The sequence below is a fragment of the Cetorhinus maximus genome, chromosome 2 (assembly GCF_964194155.1).
Source record: "Cetorhinus maximus chromosome 2, sCetMax3.hap1.1, whole genome shotgun sequence".
Lineage (NCBI taxonomy): Eukaryota > Metazoa > Chordata > Chondrichthyes > Lamniformes > Cetorhinidae > Cetorhinus > Cetorhinus maximus.
In genome coordinates this window covers 154,064,607-154,087,596 of record NC_135880.1, presented here as the reverse complement: position 1 = coordinate 154,087,596, position 22,990 = coordinate 154,064,607, and the positions used below count along the sequence as shown (strand labels likewise).

Sequence of the window (22,990 nt, the reverse complement as noted above, 5' to 3'; positions counted from 1 at the left end):
GAACCGTCCTGGATGCAGACAGCCACACGCAATGACTGTAGTGCCCAAGCAGCAACCAAGCAGCAACATGTCAAACTTGTCTAGAGCCAGGTGTCACGGTGCAAGCTCGGAGACTTGTCAAAGACATACTCAAAACATTATAATAAGGCAGACTCTGCAAAATGGTCAGGTCAATTGGGTCCTACAGCAATAGCAGGAGTTCCCCTGAATGCAAGTCTCACCACTGTGGGAAGTTAATGGAAATCACTGAATCCCCCACTATCAACATCTTGGGGGTTACCATTGACCAGAAACTGAACTGGACTAGCCATATAAATACTGTGGGTACAAAAGCATGTCAGAGGCTAGGAATCGTTCATCAAGTAACCCACCTCCTCACTCCCCATAGCCTGTCCACCATCTACAAGGCACAATTCAGGAATGTGATGGAATACTCCCCACTTGCCTGGATGAGTACAGCTCCCACAACACTCAAGAAGCTTGACACCGTCCAGGACAAAGCAGCCCGCTTGATTGGCACCACATCCACAAACATTCACTCCCTCCACCAGCGAAGCACAGTAGCAGCAGTGTGTACCATCTACAAGATGTACTGCAGGAATTCACCAGGGCTCCTTAGACAGCACCTTCCAAACCCACGACCACTACCATGTAGAAGGACAAGGGCAGCAGATAGATGGGAACACCACCACCTAGAAGTTCCCCTCCATCCTGACTTGGAAATATATCGCCATTCCTTCACTGTCACTGGGTCAAGATCCTGGAACTCCCTCCCTAGCAGCACTGTGGATGTATCTACACCACATGGACTGCAGCAGTTCAAGAAGGCTGCTCACCACCACCTTCTCAAGGCCAACTAGGGATGGGCAATAAATGCTGGTCCAGTCAGCGAAGCCAACATCCCATGAATGAATTGAAAAAAAATTGGAAGAGATCAAAAAACAGGCTGTCAACTTGCTATCAAACTTTTAGCACTGTGACTCAAAATTGAGATATATCGCTACAGCTGTAATATGTGATAAAACTATTAAACACTTGGAGAAACATGAACTTATTATGGCCAGTCAGCTGGGAGATCTAGATAGCAAGTTATGCCAATCTTCTAGCATTATTCATCCCTTGTTTATTCAAAGAGAGGAAATGTTAATGTGCTTTAAATAGGTTTTCAAAAATCATTTAGTAAAGCACTACGTAGGAGACTTATGGCAGAATAATGGCATAAAGAATTAATAGGAATATTTCTGCTTAGATGGAAGGATGATTGGAGGGACAGAAAATAAAGGATTTAGGTAAAAGAAAGTTTCTATGACTGGACAAATGTGGTGAAGGTGTGCAACAGCTGCAGAGTTTTTACTTTACACATAAATGATCTGGACATGGAATTGATGAAATGATGAAATTTGCTGATGATACTAAATTGTGAGGTGTCGTAGATTTTAGATGAGAATTGCCAAAGAAAGCAGAAGAGTGCGGATAATTGGCCCAGATAAGCAGAGAGGTGATAGATACAGTTCAATGTAGAAAAACATCTTAGATGGAAACATTGTGACTGGAGTAGAGGGACAGAGGGCTTCACAGATACAAAGGTCATTATAGTTAGCAGCAGAAGTGGCTACAAAAAAAATGCTAATAGAATCCTTAAGGCTAGATATTGGTATCTGCAATTGTCCAACAGATTTGAGGTTCTCTCGGCATGTTTGGATGAGAGTGGGGGCTGCAGGGGAATGAGCAGACTGACCATGGCAGTGTGGTACAGGAAGCCGTTCAAGTGGGTGAAGCAAGAAGAAATGTAGTGGTAGTAGGGGACAGTGTAGTGAGGGAGATTGACACTGTTCTCTGCAGCAAACAGCAAGAGTCCAGACGGTTGTGTTGCCTGCCCAGTGCCAGGGTTCGGGGTATCTGCTCAGGGTTGGAGAGGAACTTGCAGTGGGAGGGGAAGGATCCTGTTGTCATGGTCCATCTAAGTACCAACAACATAGGTAGAATTAGGGAAGAGGTTCTGCATAGAAAGTATGAGGAGCCAGAAACTAAATTGAAAAGCAGAACCTCAAAGGTTATAATCTCTGGATTAATACCTGAGCCACATGCAAATTAGCAAGGGGTACATAAAATTAAAGAGATGAACATGTGGCTCAAAGACTGGTGTGGGAGAAGTGGGTCGTGGTTTTTGGGGCACTGGCACCAGTGCTGGGGAAAGTGGGAGCTGTACCGTTGGGACGGTTTACACCTGAACCATGCTGGGACCAGTGTTCTTGCGAACTGCATAACTAGGGAAGTAGCAGGGATTTTAAACTAAATATTGGAGGCAAGATATCAAATGGGAAAGATGTGGTATATCAAAGAGTACAGACAAAGTAGAGAGAAAAATAGTAACATGGGAAATGAGGGTCAGGGAATGGCAGGATAGGACAGAAAGAAAAAACCTAAGAACGCACCAAGAATCAAGACTAAATGTCACAAAGAGAACAAAAAGACAAAACAAAAGGTTTTGTATCTGAAAGCGCGTAGCATTCATAACAAAGTAAATGAATTGATAATGCACATTGAACTAAATAAATATGATCTGATAGCCATTATGGAGATGTGGCTGTAGGTGATAAGGATGGGGTCCTGAATATTGAGGGATATATGACCTTCAAGAAGAATAGGAAGTTAGGTAAATGTGGAGGGGCAGTACTCTGAATCAAGGGTGGCATTTATGCAATAGTTAGAAATGACCTTGGTTCGGGAGATCATGATGTAGAATCAGTTTGAGTGGAGATGAGGAATTGTAGGGGAAAGAAGTCACTAGTGGGTGCGGCTAACCGGCCCCCTAACAGTAGCCACATTGTAGGACAAAGTATACAAGAAGAAATATTGGGTGCTTGTGATAAAGGGAGGGCAATAATCATGGTTGATTTTAATCTACATATAAACTGGAAAAATCAAATTGGTAGTAGTAGCCTGCGTGAGGAGTTCTTAGAATGCTTTTGAGATAGTTCCTTAGGGCAGCACATTCTTTATCCAACCAGAGAACAGGATATATTAGACTTAGTTTTGTGTAATGTGACAGGATTAATTAATGACCTCAGGATAAAGGCATCGCTAGGTAACAGTGACCAAAATATGATTGAATGTTACATCCAGTATGAAAGGGAGAAGAGTGGGCCTAAGACTAGTATTTTAAACTTAAATAAGGGCAACTATTGGGCATGAAAGTTGAACTAGCTGAAGTTAACTGGGATACTGGACCAGGGAGAGATCAATAGAGAAGCAGTAGCAGACATTGAAGAAGATCTTTCAGGATACTCAGAATAAGTATATTCCTACTAGAAAGAAAAATTCTAAAGGGAGGACCCATCATTCATGGTTACCTAAACAAGTTACGGAAAGCATCAAACTTAAGGAAATAGCATATAACTGCGTAAAGATGAGTGACAGGTCAGATGATTGGTCAGAATATAAAGAACGGCTAGAGAATGGCTAAAAGGTTAAGCAGGAGAAAGAAATTAGAGTATGAGAGGAAGCTAGCTAGAAATGTAAAAACAGATAGCAAGAGTTTTTACAGGTATTTAAACAGGAAAAGAGTAGATGAAGTGTGTGTTGGTCCACTAGACAGTGAAAATGGGAGGTTAATAGTAGATAATAAGGAAATGGCGGATGAAATGACAGAGATGAGGACAATTTTTCTCAGAGAGTTGTGCGACTTTGCAACTCTCTGCCTCAGAACGCAGTGGAAGTGGGGTCACTGAATATTTTTGAGGCTGAGGTAGATAGATTCTTGTTAGGCAAGGGAATTAAAGGTTATTGGGGCTAGATGGGAATGTAGAACTCAAAACACAAACAGATCAGGCGTCATCTTATTGAATGGTGCAGCAGGCTCGAGGGGGCCTTCTGCTCCTATTTCGTATGTTCATATGTTTGTACATATGTTCGTATTCATTCCTGGGACAGCCTTCAGAAAGGTAATTAACTGAATTAAATGTGGAGCTGGGAGGACCATCTTGAATGACAGGATCATTGCTCCTGACTCTCCTGCCATTGCTGCCACTCAGCTCTCCCCTAATTCCCCCCACTGATCACCACTACCAGCCTGGTCCCTGTCCCCAATCATTGGTGTTCTTTGCCCAATTCCCAACAGAGGCCACAATCACTGAGGTTCAATATCTGGAGAATCTCTGGTGAATTACTTGGCCTTTGCCATTGTTTTGTATTTAGAGGCCTGGAAAGAAATCAAGCAAGTGATGTCAGAAATAAAAATAGGAAGTTCTGCAAAAACTCAGCAGGTCTGGCAGCATCTATGGAGAGAGAAACAGAGTTAAAGTTTCATGTGCAATATGACTCTTCTTTGGAACTGAAGAGAGGTAGAAATGTGAGGGTTTTATGCTGTTGAAAAAGAGGGGAAGGCCATATAGAACAAAAGGGCATATCAAGGTTAGGTTAGAGGGTGGGGGAGATTAAATGCCAAAGATATCATGTAACAAAAGGCAAAAAAAGTGTTAGTGTATTACCACTTATGTATAGGAACTTATAGTAAAGAAACAAAGCATGGGTCCAGATGAGATGTAAATAGCAGAATAAAGATTAGCTGTCTGAAAGCAAAAATAAGATAAAGAATGGCACTTGGCAAAAAAAAATCAAAATGAAGGACACAGTTATTGATCTGAAGTTGTTGAACTCAAAGTTGAGTCCAGAAGGCAGTAAAGTGCTGAGGTCCTGTTCCTCTAGTGGCTTCACTGGAACATTGCAGCAGGCCAAGAACAGAAATGTGAGCATGACAGCAAGATGGTGAATTGAAATGGCAACCAACCAGAGGGTTGGAAGTCATGCTTGCAGACGAGCGGAGGTGTTCCGCAAACCGGTGATCCTGTCTGCGTTTGATCTCCCCAGTGTAGAGAAGACGGCATTGTGAGCAGCAAATTCAATAAATTGAAAGAAGTACAAGTAAATCACTGCTTCAGCTGGAAGGAGTGTTTAAGGCCCTGGACAGTGAGGAGGGAGGAGGTAAAGGGGCAGGTATTACATCTCTTGCAATTGCATGACAAAGTGCGGTGGGAAGGGGATGAGGTGTTAGCGATGATAGGAGAGTTGATCAGGGTGTTGTGGAGGGAACGATCCATAGAACCATAGAAAAGTTACGGTGCGGAAAGAGGTCATTCAGCCCAGTGTGTCTGCGCCAGCCATAAAAAGAGAAAAAAGAAACTAGCCGCTCATTTTAATCCCACTTTCCAGCACCTGGTCCGTAGCCTTGCAGGTTTCAGCACTTCAGGTGCAGATCCAGCTACCTTTTCAGCCTCAACCACCAATTTAGGCAGTGAATTCCAGACGCCCATCTCTGGGTGAAAAAGCTTTTCCTCATGTCCCCTCTAATCTTTCTACCAATCACCTTAAATCTATGCCCCCTGGTAATTGATCCCTCAGCTAGGGGAAACGGGCCTTTTCTATCTACCCTATCTAAGCCTCTCATAATTTTTTACACCTCAATTAGGTCACGACTCAGCCTCCTCTGTTCTAAGGAAAACAACCCTAACCTATCCAATCGCTCCTCATAGCTGCAATTTTCCAGCCTTGGCAACATTCTTGTAAATCTTCTCTGTAATCTCTCCAGAGTAATTATGTCCTTCCTGTAATGTGGTGACTAGAACTGTACACAAAATTCTAGTTGTGGCCTAACCAGCTTTTTATATAGTTCCATCGTTACATCCCTGCTTTTATATTCAATTTCTCACCCAATAAAGGAAAGCATTCCATATGCTTCCTTTACCACCTTATCCACCTGTCCGGCCACTTTTAGGGACCTGTGGACATGCACTTCAAGGCTCTCACTTCCTCAAACCCTTTCAATATCCTCCCGTTTATTGAGTATACCCTTGCTTTGTTTGTCCTCCCCAAATACATTACCTCACACTTTTCTGGATTGAATTCCATTTGCCACTTTTCCGCCCACTCAACCAAACTATTGATATCTTTCTGGAGAGAACAGCTATCCACTTTGCTATCAACTACACGGGCAATTTTAGTGTCATCTGCAAGTTTCCCAATCATACCTCCCACATTTAAGTCCAAATTATTAATATATACAACAAACAGCAAGGGCCCTAACACTGAGCCCTGTGGAACACCACTGGAAACTGTTTTTTACTCACAAAGATATCCTCAAGCATTACCTTTCACTTCTTGTCATTGAGCCAATTTTGGATCCAACTCGTCACATTCTCCAATATCCCATGGGATCTCACTTTCCTGACAAGTCTTCCGTGTGGGACCTCGTCAAATGGCTTACTAAAATCCATGTAGACAACATCTACTGCACTGCCCTCATCAATCCTCCTTGTCACTTCCTCAATAAATTAAAAAGTTAGGAAGACATGATCTTCCCCTAACAAAACCATGCTGACGACCCCTGGTCAATCGTGCCTTTCTAAGTGACAGTTTATCCTGTCTCTCAGATTTCATTCCAATAATTTGCTCACCATCGAAGTCAGGCTGACCGGCCTATCATTTTCTGGCCTGTCCCTCGCACCCTTTTTAAATATTGGTGCAATGTTTGCCGATCTCCAATCCTCTGGTACCTCGCCTATATCTAGTGGGGATTGGAAAAAGATCCTCATAGCGTCCGCTATTTCCTCCCTGGCTTCCTTTAACAACCTGGGATTCAATCCATCCAGCCTTGGTGATTTATCCACCTTCAAGGATGCCAGTCCCTCCAGCACTTCATCTCTCACTATGCTTATTGTATCTAATATTTCACCTCCTCTTTAACTAGAATGTCTGCATCAACCCTCTCCTTGGTGAAGACAGAGACAAAGTACTCATTGCGAACCCTGCCCACATCTTCAGCATCAACACACAAGTTAGCATGTACATCTCTGATAAGCCCTACCCTTAGTTATTTTCTTGTTCTTACTGTACTGGCAAAACATCTTTGTCTTTCCTTTGGTTTTACCTGCCAATATTTTTTTGTATCCTCTCTTTGCTTTCCTAATTTCCTTTTGTACTTCACCCCTGTACTTCTATATTCCTCTAGGCTTTCTACAGTATTAAGCCTCTTGTGACTGGCATAAGCTTTGTTTTTCTGCTTTATTTTACTCTGTATGTTTCTGGACAACAAAGGGGCTCTAGATTTGGCAGTACCACCCTTTGTCTTTTGGGGGACATGTCCACACTGTGCCCGTAGAATTTCGCTTTTGAATGCCTCCCACTGATGACACTATTTTCCCTTCTCGTAGCTGTAACCAGTCCACTTTCACCAGTTCACCTCTCAGCTTTGTAAAATTTGTCTTCCTCCAATTTAGGACTTTTACTCCTGTTCTACTTTGTCCTTTTCCATTATGATGCTAAATCTAACTATATTATGGTCACTATCTCCAAAATAGTCCCCTACTGCTACTTCATCCACTTGCCCAGCTTCATTTCCTTAGACTAAATCTAAAATTATGCCCCCTCTCATTGGGCTTGTTACTGAAAAAGTTCTCTTGAATACAGTTGAAGAATTTTGTGCCCTCTGTGCCTTTCAAGCTGTTCAAATCCCAACTGATATTAGGGTAGTTGAAGTCTCAAATTATTACCGTCCTATTGATATTGCACTCAGAAATTTGCTGACATATTTGTTCTTCTAGCTTCCTTCCACTATTTGGATGTCTATAGTACACTCCTAGCAGTGCGGCTGCCCCTTTTTTACTTCTGGGCTCAACCCATACGGCCTCATTTGATGTTTCATTTAGTATATCATCCCTCCTCATGGCTGTAACTGTTTCTTTAACCAATAATGCTACACTCCACCTTTTTTATCCCCTTCTCTATCCTGCCTGAAAACTCTATATCCATGGATGTTGAGCTGCCATTTTTGCCCCTCTTTAAGCCAATTTTCTGTTATAGCAATGATGTCATGCCGCCAAGTCATCGCTTTATCAGCTTTATTTGCTATACTCCTTGCATTTACATATACACCTTTTAACACTGCCAAATTCCTCTGCTGTACACTTTTTAACCTGTGCTTCTTCTATCTTTCAGAGTCACTCACTAGTTCTCCATCTCCCGTTCCTTGCTCTGAATTTGGCCTCAGGTTCCCAGCCCCTTGCCAATCTAGTTTAAACACCACCCCAGCATCCCCAGAACTGGTCCCAATGCCTCAGAAATCTGATGCCCTCCCTCTTACACCAGCTTTCCAGCCACATGCTCAATCACTCAATTCTCTTATTTCTATACTCACTTGCACGTGGGACTGGGAAAAATCCTGAGATTACTACTTTAGAGGCCCTGCTTTTCACTCTCCTTCCTCGCCCCCTAAAATCTGCTTTCAGAACCTCATCCCAAAATCATTGGTACCAACGTGGACCACGACCTCTTGTTGATCACCCTCCTCCCAGAAGAATGTCCTGCAACCGTTCCGTGACATCCTTGACCTTGGCACCAAGGAGGCAACATACCATCCTAGAGTCACATCTACAGCCAACTAATGAATCCCCTCTTCTTCCTCCCCTCCTGTACAGCAAAGCTATCTGTGGTGCCACAAAGCTGGCTCTGACTGCACTCCTCCAAGGAAACATCAGCATTCAAAACGGAAAACCGATTGGCCAGCGGGTCCCCAGAGGACTCCTGTGTTACATATCAAATTCTTTTGGACTGCCTGGCGGTCACCCATTCCCTTTCTGCCTCCAGGGTCCTAGGCTGCAGTGTGACCACCTCTCTGAACATGCTATTTACATAGCTCTCAGCCTCGCAGATGTGCCACAGTGACTTCAGCAGCCAATCAAGCTCCGAAACCAGGAACTCTAGGTTTTGCAACTGGTGACGCTTCCTGCACATGTGGTCTTTTAGGACACCGGAAGCGTCTAGAACTTCCCACGTATTACAAGACACACATTCCACATGACTGAGCTGTCCTGCCATGGCTTCAAAGTACTTCCCCTATGTTAACTTCATTTTATTTTGTTTGTTCTTTACCTGGCCTTGAGAGATGGAGAGTTCAAGCATGAATGTCGTAAAACTGGAAGAAGTCACATTGGGAGGGATGAGGCATAAAAAAATTTAAATACAACGATAAACATTTTAAATTTGAATCATTCAGGACTGAGAAACCTGGTTAGCGAGGACAGGGAGGTCAGTAAGCAAAATAGGATATGAGCTGCACATTTTTGATAAAGTTAAAGTGAAAGTTACAGAAGGTGGAGAGCATTGGAGCATTTGAGTCTGAAGGTGGCAAAGGCATGTATGAAGGTGTCAGTTGCAAAGGGATTGAGGTAGGGGCAGAGGCAGGCAGTGTTATGAATATGATAATATTTAATCTTTGTGATGAGGAGGATTAGCGATAGACAGATTTGCTTGGGTTGATGCTACAATTATGAATAATATAGCATAGGCTAAGGTATTGACTGGGCAGGGGATAGAGTTGGTGGTGAGTATATAGATTTAGTGCTGGCTTTGGTATTCCCAGTGTTTGGCTGGGGATAATTGAGCATAATCAAATACTGGATTTTGGACATGGAATCTGACAACACAGAGGTAGTGGAAAAGTCGAAAGAACATGTAATTACTGACTAATGGGTGGAATTTTGAAGATTTTTTACCTGGTGAATTGACCAGACCTATAGTTGGTCAGGGAGCTAATTGCTGCAGGAGTGGGCTTTGCCGTGGCTGTTTATGTGAGCCAAGGTATTATGGTCTCACTTCTAGGTTTCTCGATCAGGGAAGGCAGGCAGGATCACACACCAAATCTGTCAATGAAAGGTCTCCCCGGGGTAGGGGTTTGAATGACTGCAGGAAATCTTGCTGGAGAAGGAACCAAAAAGTTCCAGACTTTGAAAAGCTGCCTTCTGGTTCGTGGGCTCTTCCCTGGATGTCATGATGCAGGTGGCGAGAGTCAGGAGAGAAGTCCTCTTCCCTGAAGATTTTAACATGGGTGAGCTGCTATTGGCAGAAAGGCAGGTTTCCTGTCCAATTAGGGCTGACGGCAGGTTCTCGAAGCTGAAGGACCAATTAGAGCCCTTCCAGCTTCAGAGGAGCACCTGGCTGAAGTACAAGGTAAGTAACTGAGAGGGAACTTCAATAAGAAGGTGTGCTCTCAGTCACTTTATAAAAACTTTAATAAAAAATGCAAAAAAAACAGCCAGATCACCACTCAGTGTAGGGAGGTTCTTCTACAGGGCGGTCCTTGGCTTCACCCCTCAATACAAGTAAACAGGGAGAGTCTGCAGACCTTCCAGGAGCACTGGAACCCTGGCCTGCCACTGAGTGCCCACATCCAGGCAATTCATCTGCCACCAACCTCCCCACCACTTTTGATTTCTCCTCTCCCCCTCCAAGAAGGTGCTTGATCCCTGATCAGCATCTCTTGTGACAGAACTGTAACTAAGGTGAAAATCACCATGTTGAAGTTGCAGATAGAACCAGTGTCTGGATATTCTGTGCGTCAGCATGTCACAGCGTCAGTGTGCTGTACCATTAACACATCATTTAATTTTCACAGCATGTGTCAGTTGGCCAGTTGCAATTTTTTGAAACTTGCAAATCACAACTTCACTTCAGGACTGCCAACCCCATTTCTAAATATTAATGATGTAAACAGTCAAGCTGTTTGAGGACAAGCATCCATCTTCCACAAATGTCCTTTCATGGTGGGGAAGGAGAGAGAGATCTAAATAAATTTGATCAAATGTCAACAAGATGTGATTTGAATTTTATTGGTCTGCCGCAGTGCTTCCATATGTCTATAGTTGAAACTGTGATTCATGTGAAGTCTGCCTTCCAGTAGCTGAAAGGAGTTGTATTATCCAGTCAAAGGGATTTGGAAAAGTACTGTGCAATAACCTATGAAGGAACATCTGTGTTAAAATAGACAAGAAAGAAATCTTATGTGAATTTGCTGATACATTACTTCTGAATATCTCACAGCAACAGGTCAATGCAGTCATTGCCTTATAAAATATGGAGTAATGGATGGCAGAATTTATCACAGGGGCACAGAATGTTCCTGCTATGCCAACAGCTTCTGGTAATGTAGTGGATCTGTGACAAGTGACAGTAATCCTGCACTCCAAACTAACGATCCAGTGAAAGAGTTCAAATCCCATCATGACAGCATAAGAATTTAAATTTCACAGCCCAGATAGCTTAGGGAATAGGGAATTGGATTCTAAATGCCAAGGTTGTGGGTTTGAGCCCCATATTGATGGTAAATGTTTCATCAGGATGGACTGGTTGGGCCAAGTGGCCTATTTCTGTGCTGTGTATCCTATGTAACATGTCCCCATAATTTAACCCCTTTAGCTTGACTATATCTCCATGTACTCCATCTGATGCCAATATATCCTTTCTCAGATTGGTGTCCAGAATTGAATGCAATGTTCTATTTGGGGTCGAACCAGAGCATTATATAGCTGTAACATAACTTCTAAGCCTTTATATTCCAACCCTCTTAATATAAAGGCCAACAATCCAATAGGTATTCCAATTTTTTTTGTATATGTTAACTAGCTTTTCATGATTTTTGTATTTGAATCTCAAAAACGTCTCTGCTACTTCACAATTCCTTGCTTCTCACTATTTAGAAAAACTCAGGTTTATCTTTCTCAGGTCTAAAACCGATGGTCTCTCACTTCCTCAAATTGAACTCCACCTCCCACAGTTTTGCTTTCTCACTTCTATTATCAATGTCCCTTTGCACCTTTCTGCTCTTAGCGAGTCCATTTTCTGTTTCCTAACTTAGTAACATTAGCAACTTAGATATGATGATCTCTATTGTTTCACCCAAATAATTCATAAATATAGTGAAAAGCTGAGGCCCCAATATAGAGCTCTGTGTCACTTACTGCCAATTTGAGTGCATATCCATTGTCCCTGTCTCCGGACCAATTCCCTACCCATGTACCCAGGTTTCCTCCTTGAAATGTGACCTCCAAGTTTAAATTATCTCCAGTAGTGCATCTTGTGGGCTACAAGCACTCAATTAAAACAATTATAAATTTCACCAACTGCAATGGTTAAAGTACCTGGACTCCTACAACATAAACAGATCTTTCCGACACTCTGCACATTATTGCTGCATTTTCCAATTATAGCTTTGCTCTTCTTTTCGTATTTTAACCTATGATAAATCAAAACGTTTATGTTCACATGCCCCAGAACTACCAGTAGCTTGTCCCCAGTGTGCTTCATCTTATCTTGTGCACACCCCCACCACACCCTCCGATAAGCTCACTGTGCCATACAGCTTTTGGAGCCTCTGGCCGAAAGGAATGATCTGTATAATTATTCTCAAAATTGAGTTAAATATTCATCCTTCCTCTCATCCCTGTTCAAACCTGGTCTGCTGGCTGGCTCACATTATTATTCCCCTTCAGCATATCTCCTACCCAACAACACTGGGACCATCCAGTCTGCAGTATATTTATTCATACTATCAGAGTCAACATAAAATCGGCATTTTTTGGCGTTGTTTACTTACCAATGATAATTCTCGGCGGCTGGTTGTTGATGGGCAATACAGTAATGTTGAGATCATACACAGGGAGAGATTCGTGCATAGGTAATGGAGGGGGAAGTGATTCCTTGTAGCAGCAGCCTTCCAGTGTACTTCCATCCCAATCCGAGATAACAAAAGTAATGGTGTCAAAACAGGGTGCTAAACCCACTTCACCACCTGAGCAAAGAGAGAATTAAAACAGCGAGAATCATCATTCAAATCAGGATTTTATTCTTCATCCCTAGTCTTAAATTGATGGCAGGAGTTCAAACCACATGAGCCTAGAATTAATAATATTCAGTGTGAGCATTCTATTTTCCCTCATCTTTTATCCTCTTGCCCCTTCAGAAGGGATTCACTCCTGCTGGGATGCAGTTCCATGAAAACTGGGTGCTTTCCAATACTTTAAGTTAGAAACCTATGTCACCTTGGAGGTATTACCGACCCATCATTCTTCTGCAAAGATAATGACAGGGAGCTGAACACCTGTGAGATTTTACCAACAAATATCAAGGGGAGCTGAGTACAGTTGAAGGGCCCCTCCTTCTCCTTGGCGGAGACTGATTATCCAGTAGAAAGCAGTGAGCCTGGCACCTTCTGCTCAATATTACTTTGCCATTTCTTTCATTCACCATTAATTTGCTTTGTCATGAAGTCAAAGATAAAGAGGGAAATTGTCCCAGATTTGCACTAAGTGTGGTAGCGGGCGGTAAAAAGGACGTTTTACCCGCCAGCCGCATCATGCATTAGTCATGCATTCCCGGGAAACACGCCGGGTCGCTGGCAGGGCGGCCGCTCATTTTCCCGCCCCGAATTCGCCTCAGGCCTTCACTAAACTGGGCACCGTATTTAAAGGTCACCCCTGCATTCTTCAAGGGATAGGAAGCTGCTGCAAAGTCATGGCTTCCAAAGGGAGGACACATGCGGTCCCCAGATTTACCGACGCCTCCCTCGAGCGCCTACTGGACACAGTGGAGGCCCACTGCGATGTCCTGTGCCCTCGCTCTGGGTGATGGACAAGGTGACAAGCAAGCAAGCAAGGTGGCAAATCCAGCATGGGAGGCGGTGGCAGCAGTGGTCAGTGCTAACGCCCTGCATAAGAGGACAGCCACCCAGTGCCTAAAGAGGATGAATGATTTCCTCTGTTCACTCTCACGCTCACAAACCCATCACACATCCACAGTTCAAGGAATATCACCATTCACTCTCTCACACACAACTTCATTGTCCTCATCCCGTCCATGGGACCACTTACCACCCAGGCCAGGCATACTTATTCATCTGGCCTGACAGGCATCATACTTACACTCTCTCCATCTGTATTTATGCAGGACAAGCTGGCACACAACAAGAATGTTGGAGGAATGCCTGAAATCAAGGTCCTCACGGATTTTGAGAATAGAGTCATCCAGCAGGCCAGCAAAGATGTGGACCATTCCTCTGCTGGCGGTGAAGTCAGCTGTTCTCAACCAAGTGAGGATCCAGCTGTACAACATCAGACAACCATGCTGTGCGTGATGTGTCCTGTTTCACAGGCCATTGCCATGCACTAATTATCTCTCCTTGCTTTCGTAGGCACATCTGGGAAACAGTCAAGGAAGTCCATGATCCAGGTCCTCGACTCGAGCCCCAGACACCTTAGAAGAAGAATTTCCCGAAGCCCTCATTGAATTCCTGTCACAGCACTCACCCACATCCTCCACCAGTGCGGAGACACATACCTCGAAGGGACCTAGCTTTGGGGTCACAATCTGGTGAGCACATTGCACTGTCTGATCCACAGTAGGCAGAGGCAGGGACTTCCCAGATTTCTAGCACTCAGGGGACTGCTGGCAGCCAGAATTCTGCTAGCCCGAGTCAGATGATGAGCCTCTCAGCTCAGTCATACTTCAGTTGCTGAAGCTGCAAAGGTAAGCTCGGGAACATCACTCCTCAGATTGCAAAGCACAATGGAGGGGTTCATCCACTTTCAGGCTGAGGTGATAGCGCCTGCATGCCAATGCACTGTGGTCCTGCACAGCTGCATGGGCTCAACTCCATTGCTGACACCATGGTTGGGCTCCAACAGTGTCGATGCCAAAGGGGTGCAGGGTAGCTTGATCTCACTCCAGCTTCCTCTTCTCTTCAAGAAGTCAGCAGGCTGCCCTTGGGCACCCATAGGGAGGAGAATCAGCAGCTCGACACCCCGGGGCCATGCACGCAGGTGACTCCGGGAGTGTCTGGTCCATCCCAGAATGAAAAAACAGTGAAAACTGGAAAATAAGAATACTGGTCTGAACTAGTCTTGTATACCTTAAAATGAAACACCAACAAAGATTGGGAAATAAGAGTGCTGGTCTGAACTGTTTTTCTTTCTGGGATCTAAATCTCCTCTTCCTGTGACCCCAGCAGCTCTAGCTCCACAGCTTGAGGAGGGTGCCACACAGCAGGACCCCGAAAACAGGCCGGGGCCTTTCAGGTCTCAGCCCTCCAGAGGACACCCATCAAGGTCATCACAGACAGGGGGTAGCAGTCAGTGGGTTGCCTCCAGCTCCGCTGTGGATGTCGGGGGAGCATAAAGATGTAGAGGCAGGGCTAGAAAGGTTAAGAAGATGTAACTCTTTTGAGTATAACCTAATAAAGTAAATTAACAAATCAAGGGGCAAATTAAAAGGCAGCCCCTTAAAGGGAAACTGCAAAAACAAAAGACAAAATTTTAAAGGAAACTTACAAACATTAAATCAAAATGGGATTAAAGGGGTCAATAAAGCACCCCAGTTCCTGCAGTGCCCACCGAAAATGGAAGATCACGGAGGTGTAGTTGCATAGCCTGGGCACAGGTATTAATCACTTGTACATAATGTTCATTTTGTTAATAAATTCCCAAGAATGTCTCCTTGCCTATGGCTCCTTGTTCAGATAAGTTCATGTCACTTGATTTGAAACCTTGGTCCCTGCACAAGATAAAGGCAGGTGTCTCTGTCCAGGGCCTCTTTACTGTGCTTTCTACAACCTTCCCAGCACACTAATGGTGTGTCTTCACAGTCACTGGACACATCAGTCATGCCTGCACCTCGATGGGGCTTATCATTGCTGCCATAATGTCCTGGGCCGGCAGCACAGAGTTCCGTCATTCTCTCTATGTGCGCTTAGCTGCTCTGAGGTGTGGCGTGGCCCCCATCTCATCAGCACCTGTGTCTGGTGATGGTGTGGTCCTGAAGCGTTCAGCTCACGAAGGATGCCATAGGATCAGGAGAGGTTAAAGATTCCCCCATGCATCTCCATGATATGACCCTGTTCGCAGAGCACAAGTGAGGTGCCATTAGCCAGACAGGAGTCAGACAATCACTTGAGCTGTGTGAGGATCTATGGAGTATCCCCACTGCATGTTGCCATCACCCTCCTGGAATGTAGGGACTATGAGCATCCGTTACGTCTCCATGATAGGAGCATTATCACAGAGGGTATGTGCGCTGCCATCAGCCAGACAGGAGACAAACGTTCACAGATGCAATGAGAGGATCTATGGTGCCTCCTCACTGCATGTCGTCATCATCCTCCACAAATCTAGCAGCTATAAGGGCCTCCTAAGTGTGCCTGCCTCATCTGGCCAATGTGATTGCCTCATCGCCATCATTGCCTTCGGAAGCCTCCTCACCCCCACCCCCATCGATGTCCTCCTCATCGGAGGAGACGTGCAGCTCCTCTATCTCATCCTCAGTCAGCTCTGCTCCCTGTTGCAGCACCAGGTCGTGAAGGACGCAGCAGGTGACGACGATGCGTGACACCCTCTGTGGACTATATTGCAGGGCTCCACCAGACCTGTCCAGGCACCGGAACCACATTTTCAACATTACAATGGTTGGCTCCACTGAATTGCAAGTTGCAGCATGGGCATTGTTGCACCTTTTCTCTACTGCTTTCTGAGGCTGCCTCACGGGTGTCATCAGTCACATCCTCTGCAGGTAGTCCTTGTCCCCGAGGAGCCAACCCTGCAGCCTCTGTGGCCCCTGGAAGACGTCAGGGATCTGAGACTACATGAAAATACATGAGTCATGGACACTTGCTGGGAATCGTGCGCAGGCCTGCAGGATGCATTTGTGGTGGTTGCACACCAGCTGCACATTCAGCGAGTGGAAGCCCTTGCAGTTGATATAGTTGACCACTTGTTGCCACAGAGATCTAAGTGCCACGTGAGTGCAGTCGATGGCACTCTGCACCTGTGGTAAACCTGAGATCTATGCAAATCCCAGCGTTCTTGCTGCCAGGCTTTCCTGATCCTGGACGATATCACAATGTTGCGTGCCTTGGCGAAGATGGCGTCCATGACCTCATGGATGCATTTGTGGGTGGAGACTTGTGATGTCCCACAGACCTCACCTGTGGAGCCCTGAAAGAAGCCACTGGTGTAGAAATTGAGCGCCGCAGTCACTTTCACGGCCACTGGCAGTGGGTGCCCTCCATGTCCCCATGGTGCCAAATCCTACAGCAGGCGGCATATGTAATCGACCAAGTTCCCTGGATATGTGCAGTCTTCGGCGACACAGGTTCTCAGTCATGTGCAGGAATAACAAGCACTGTCTACAGACCCCGAGTCTAGCTAGGCAACGACCAGCGACAGCTTACTGTAGCTCTTCAGCGGTGTGCGCGGGAACCTCAGCCGCCCCTTCTGCCTGAGGGTGCTGTTTCTCCCTTTGCCCAGCAAGGGACCTCTGTCACCCTCTTCTCCTTCGTCTCTGCTCTCTGTAAACTATGAGGCATACAGCTAGCTCACCAGGCTCCTGATATACTCCACCTGCAGGATGAAAGAGAGAGATGTGTGGGTTAGCTTGGATGTACTAAGAAACTCTCTTGATTAAGTCTGAAGGCCCCTTAATGCATCCCAGAGAGTGCTGGCCACCTGGATGGCCAGAGTTTAGTGCGCTGCATGGCTGCCCGAAACCCCAACCACCTTCACCCTACTCCACCTGACCGATTGGCGGCAGCCTTGCCCATTGGACTGCATGTTGTGCTCTCAGCTCAGGCGCAGGCATTCTCCCAACCCGCACTGCAAGGCTGCGCTGTTCGCTTGAAAACATGGGATAGACCAGTCCAAACCTGAATGCTCACATTGCAAGGGACTGTAAGCACCTACGCCAGTGGCTGCTCCATGGCCAGCTTTCACAAGGAGATTGTACAATGTGCCCAGTCATCCAATTGTTCTACAGTCTACTAAAACCCTCATTAATTTGTAGTCTGTGCTCAAGGGATGGAAAGCTCTGGAACATTTGGTGGCATTTTCATGCCTCTGTGTTGCTTGAGTGGGCAGATAAGCCAGAGTGCCGACTCCACGCATGTCAATGTGGATGCACCTGAACTGTCCCAGCTGCAAAGGAATGGTCATTTTATACAAGGTTTCCCTAATATATGGCCACTTCCCACCACTCCCCCCACCGCGCCGCACATGCCTGTGCACTATCATCAACCGCAGTGTAGCCCTTCCCCCACCACCACCCACCCCCGGCAACTCACCCCAACCACAGTGCAGCCCTTGCCCCAACACCGCACTATTTGCCAGGGGAGAAAAACTGACTTGCCTGCGCCCTCGCCTGAATGCATGGCACCTCAACCTTGAAGTCAAATGGGTGACCCTCGCAAGCGCTTCACAACATTACTGTGCACACACCTCTAACTCACTTTGAGTTCCCCTCGAAGTGTAGCTCGCCAGGTGCACGCTTTATAAATGCTGTTGTGAAATATTTCAGCGTGCAACCATGCCAATGTGCCCAGATGATCCAGCGTGGGGGGATGATTCCAGAGAGCAGGGCTTATAACGATATGCAGATGCATTAAAATGAATTTCCTGACGTGCGGAGGCAGGAAATGCAGCCCACCATTGAAGTTTCTGTTCTATTTTTCTTTACAGATCTAACCTAAACAAGAGGGATCTACAGGATAAATGGCTGAAGGAGGAATAGGACTTCAGAAGAAACCGAGAGGATAAGAACTTAGAGTGGAGAAAGAAGGGGAGATGATGGAAAATTACTCATAGAGAAGAACATAAATGGGGGGGAAAAAACCTTAGAGCAGAAAAAGGAACATTGAGAAAGTTCAGAGTCTTTACAATTAAAATTGGCTGCCTCCAGGGTGTAAATAGCTTCTATTTTTAACTTAATTGGACATCAACAATGCTGCTCTGTCAGAATTTCCAACTCATTAACAGAAAAAAAGTCAGAATATATTCCCGAATCTAAAGCGTTTTGTTTGCAATCCCAAACAAGTGCCGAGTGTGCATTGTACAAGAGTCTGAAAAAGGCCAAAATAGAATACAATGTAGCCCAGGAAGTCATTTGGAGCAGTTCATGTTCCCAAAATGTGATGTGTCACATTAAATCTATCTGTCAGTCACGATTTCCCTTCAGGGTCCATTTACTTGTCAGTAGTGTACAGTTTCTTACAGGTACTTTGAGACATGGATTAGAGTTAATTCATGCCTGCTCCTCAGCTGGTGCAAATGGAGACAGAAAAATCCTTAAGTATTGGCTATTAGGAACATTAGAAGCTGGTGTAAGCTATTCAATCCCTCGAATCTGCTCCGCCATTTAATTAGACCTTGGCCGACTTGTACCTCACCTCCACTTTCCTGGCTTTAATCCATTTCCTTTAATACCTTTACTCAACAAAAATATATCCATCTCAGCTTTGAAAGCCCCAATTGTCCCAGCACCATTGCCATTTGGCAGAGGGGTTTCCAGGTTTCTGCAACCCTTTTTGTGAAAAAGTGCTTCCTGATTTCATTCATGAATGGCCTGGCTTCCATTTTAGGAACTCTACTCCTTGTTCTTGATTTCCTCACCAGAGGAAATACTTTCTCCATGTTACCATATCAAATCCTTTTAACATTTTAAACACCTTGATCTGATCACCCCTTTCTACATGCAATTTCCTGTGCTCAAACGGATACATGCCAAGTTTTGGTTTATTTAACTCTAAACCCTCCCGATGGCATTGTTAAAAAAAACTTGGGAGGCACTCGGCAGTCACAATGCTGCAATATATAATACAGAATTTGATTGAAACATACAAACGTAGAAAACTTATGGTACAAAAGAATGCATTCAGCCCATTGTGACCATGCCAGCCTGAAAACAGATATCCAGCCTGATGAAAGGTCACAGACCTGAAACATTAGGCCGGACTTTTGTTCCCAAGGTGGGTTAGCTTGAGTCAGGAAATTCCCTGGCTTGGCTCACCCACCTCAGGAAAAGGTGCCCTGAATGGCACAATTTTCACTCCAGGGTGGGGTGGGGGGAACAGGTGATCTATGTCGATCATAGGGGCTGCTGAGTCCCAAGGCAGGCTGTTTAAAAGGCCTACCTCTGTTCTCTGGGATTTTATCCCAGATGTTTTGTTAAATATTAGGCCTCCTAGCCCTCACCCCTCGCACTCCATCATCTCCACACCCTTTTCCCATGGCCCATCCATGCTCCCCAACCACCACCATTTGTACTTGCACCCTCCATGCCAACTCACCCAGTATCCACCATGGGAAGACCTCAGGAGCCATGTTAAGATGAAATAAAATAAAGACCTAAATATCTATTACAGCTTTCACCACAACAAGTAAACACTCCCTTTGATGAATGCTCATTCAAAACTTGAAAAGACTCTCAAGTACTTAATCCCCTTTTTAAAACAAACAGACTTATATTCAGAAGCCCACATCAAAGACAGCTAACCCTTTAATAACCTCTTTGAGGTGTCAATTAAATTGTGAACTTACATGCACTCCCTGCCCTCCATGTTGGGATAATTGTAGGTTATGGAAAGCAGCAAATCACTAATAATAGCCCTTGGGATAATGTCAACAAACAGCTATTATAATGACAAGAACAGATTTTTTCAACTCTAAATGACACAGGCAGGTTGTTCTTTTCAAATTTTTAAAGAGTTGGGGATTTAAATAACTTCACAGCTTGAGATTTTTCAACTCTCATGGCACAGGCAGGCTGTTTTTTTATTTTTAAAGGGTTGGGAGTTAAATAGCTTGACAGCTAGACAGTTCTACATACCTTATACAAAAGTTTCTATAGGTATGTGAAGAGAAAAAGACTGGTGAAAACAAATGTAGGTCCCTTACAGTCAGAAACAGGGGAATTTATAATGGGGAACAAGGAAATGGCTGACCAACTAAATACATACTTTGGTTCTGTCTTCACAAAGGAGGACACTAATAACATACCAGAAATGTTGGGGAACACAGGGTTTAGTGAGAGGGAGGAACTGAAATAAATCAGTATTAGTAGGGAAATGGTGTTGGGGAAATTGATGGGATTGAAGGCCGATAAATCCCCGGGGCCTGATAATCTACATCCCAGAGTACTTAAGGAAGTGGCCCTAGAAATAGTGGATGCATTGGTGGTCATCTTCCGAGATTCTATAAACTCTGGAACAGTTCCTACAGATTGGAGGGTAGCTAATGTAACCCCACAATTTAAAAAGGGAGGCAGAAAGAAAACAGGGAATTATAGACCAGTCAGCCTGACGTCGGTAGTGGGGAAAATTCTAGAGTCCATTACAACAGATTTAATAGCTGAGCACTTGGAAAACAGTGGCAGAATCGGACAAGGTCAGCATGGATTTACAAAAGGGAAATCATGCTTGACAAATCTACTGAAATTTTTCGAGGATGTAACTCGTAGAGTTGATGAGGGGGAGCCAGTGGATGTGGTTTATTTGGACTTTCAGAAGGCTTTCAACAAAGTCCCACATAAGAGATTGGCATGTAAAATTAAAGCGCATGGGATTGGGGGTAGTGTATTGAGATGGATAGAAAACTGGTTGGCAGACAGGAAACAAAGAGTAGGAATAAATGGGTCTTTTTCCGAATGGCAGGCAGTGACTAGTGGGGTACCGCAGGGATCGGTGCTGGGACCCCAGTTATTCACAATAGATGTTAATGATTTGGATGAGGGAATTAAATGTAATATCTCCAAATTTGCAGATGACACAAAGCTGGCTGGGAAGGTGAGCTGTGAGGAGGATGCAGAGATGCTTCAGTGTGATTTGGACAAGCTGAGTGAGTGGGCAAATGCATGGCAGATGCAGTATAATGTGGATAAATGTGAGGTTATCCATTTTGGTAGCAAAAACAGGAAGGCAGATTATTATTTGAATGAGGAAGAACTTTTTTACGCAGAGGGTAGTGGGTGTCTGGAATTCGCTGCCCAAGTTGGTGGTAGAGGCAGAAACTCTAAACTCTTTTAAAAAGTACCTGGATCTGCATCTTAAGTGCTGTAAGCTGCAGGGCTATGGGCTGGGTGCAGGAAGGTGGGATTAGAAAGGGCACCTGGGTGTCCTCGGGCTGGCATGGTCAAGATGGGTCGAATGGCCTCCTTCTGTGCTGTAACTTTTCTATGGTTCAATGGCTACAAATTGAGAGAGGGGAATGTGCAACGAGGCCTGGGTGTCGCTGAAGGTAAGCATGCAGGTGCAGCAGGCGGTAAAGAAGGCAAATGGTATGTTGGCCTTCATAGCCAGAGGATTCGAGTGCAGGGACAGGGATGTCTTGCTGCAATTGTACAGGGCCTTGTTGAGACCACACCTGGAATATTGTGTGCAGTTATGGTCTCCTTATCTGAGGAAGGATGTACTTGCTATAGAGGGAGTGCAGTGAAGGTTTACCCAACTGATTCCTGGGATGGTGGGATGAGGAGAGATTGAGTCGATCAGGATTATATTCGCTGGAGTTCAGAAGAATGAGGGGGTGATCTCATAGAAACCTATAAAATTCTAACAGGACTAGACAGGGTATATGCAGGAAGGATGTTCCCAATGGTGGGGGAGTCCAGAACCAGGGGTCACAGTCTGAGGATATGGGGTAGACCATTTAGGGCTGAGATGAGGAGAAATTTCTTCACCCAGAGAGTGGTGAGCCTGTGGAATTCGTTACCACAGAAAATAGTTGAGACCAAAACAATGTATGTTTTCAAGAAGGAGTTAGATATAGCTCTTGGGGTGAAAGGGATCAAAGGGTATGGGGAGAAAGCAGGAGCAGGCTATTGAGTTGCATGATCAGCTATGATCATAATGAATACCGGAGCATGCTCGAAGGGCCGAATGGCCTACGCCTGCTCCTAGTTTCGATGTTTAATGAGCATTTATGTCTCCTCCATAAATATGTGCCTCCCACACTGCAGGATAAGGCCCTTGCTACAGTGAAAATGTGATCTGATTGAACTCAGCACTGGGTTTAAATGGCCTAGCTGAGTTTGGGTTTCCTTCATGAGTCACACCCCACCCTCTTTCCCCTACTGGTGAAAATGGGATCTATCGGAAATCGGGGAAGGACTTTGGGTCCTGGTCCCGTCTGCCAATTTTAAAGGTCCACCAGAATCCGGCCCCTGAACTCTGCCTACAGATGCCTGGTGACTTAGTACTGAGCTCTGCAAGGGCCAACTGAAAATAGCCCTCCAGTCACAAAAACACCTGTCGACCTTTGCTTTGCCACTTGCCTCTAAGTCAATTTTGGATCCAACTTTCCGCTTTCCCTTTATGGCCAGTCTGCCTTGTGGGACAAGTGTGTAAAGA

The 22,990-nt window shown here is 45.0% G+C and overlaps 1 protein-coding gene across 3 annotated transcripts in view; it reads right to left on the bottom strand.

Annotated features, from left to right (window-relative positions):
* The window catches only part of frem1a (Fras1 related extracellular matrix 1a), a 429,561-nt gene that overhangs the window by 154,875 nt on the left and 251,696 nt on the right, over positions 1 to 22,990 (bottom strand). For all 3 annotated transcript variants that reach the window (XM_078570514.1, XM_078570515.1, XM_078570516.1), the window contains exon 17: positions 12,425 to 12,619. In XM_078570514.1, the coding sequence (XP_078426640.1) occupies positions 12,425 to 12,619 (195 nt within the window). The remainder of the gene's footprint in view (positions 1 to 12,424; positions 12,620 to 22,990) is intronic.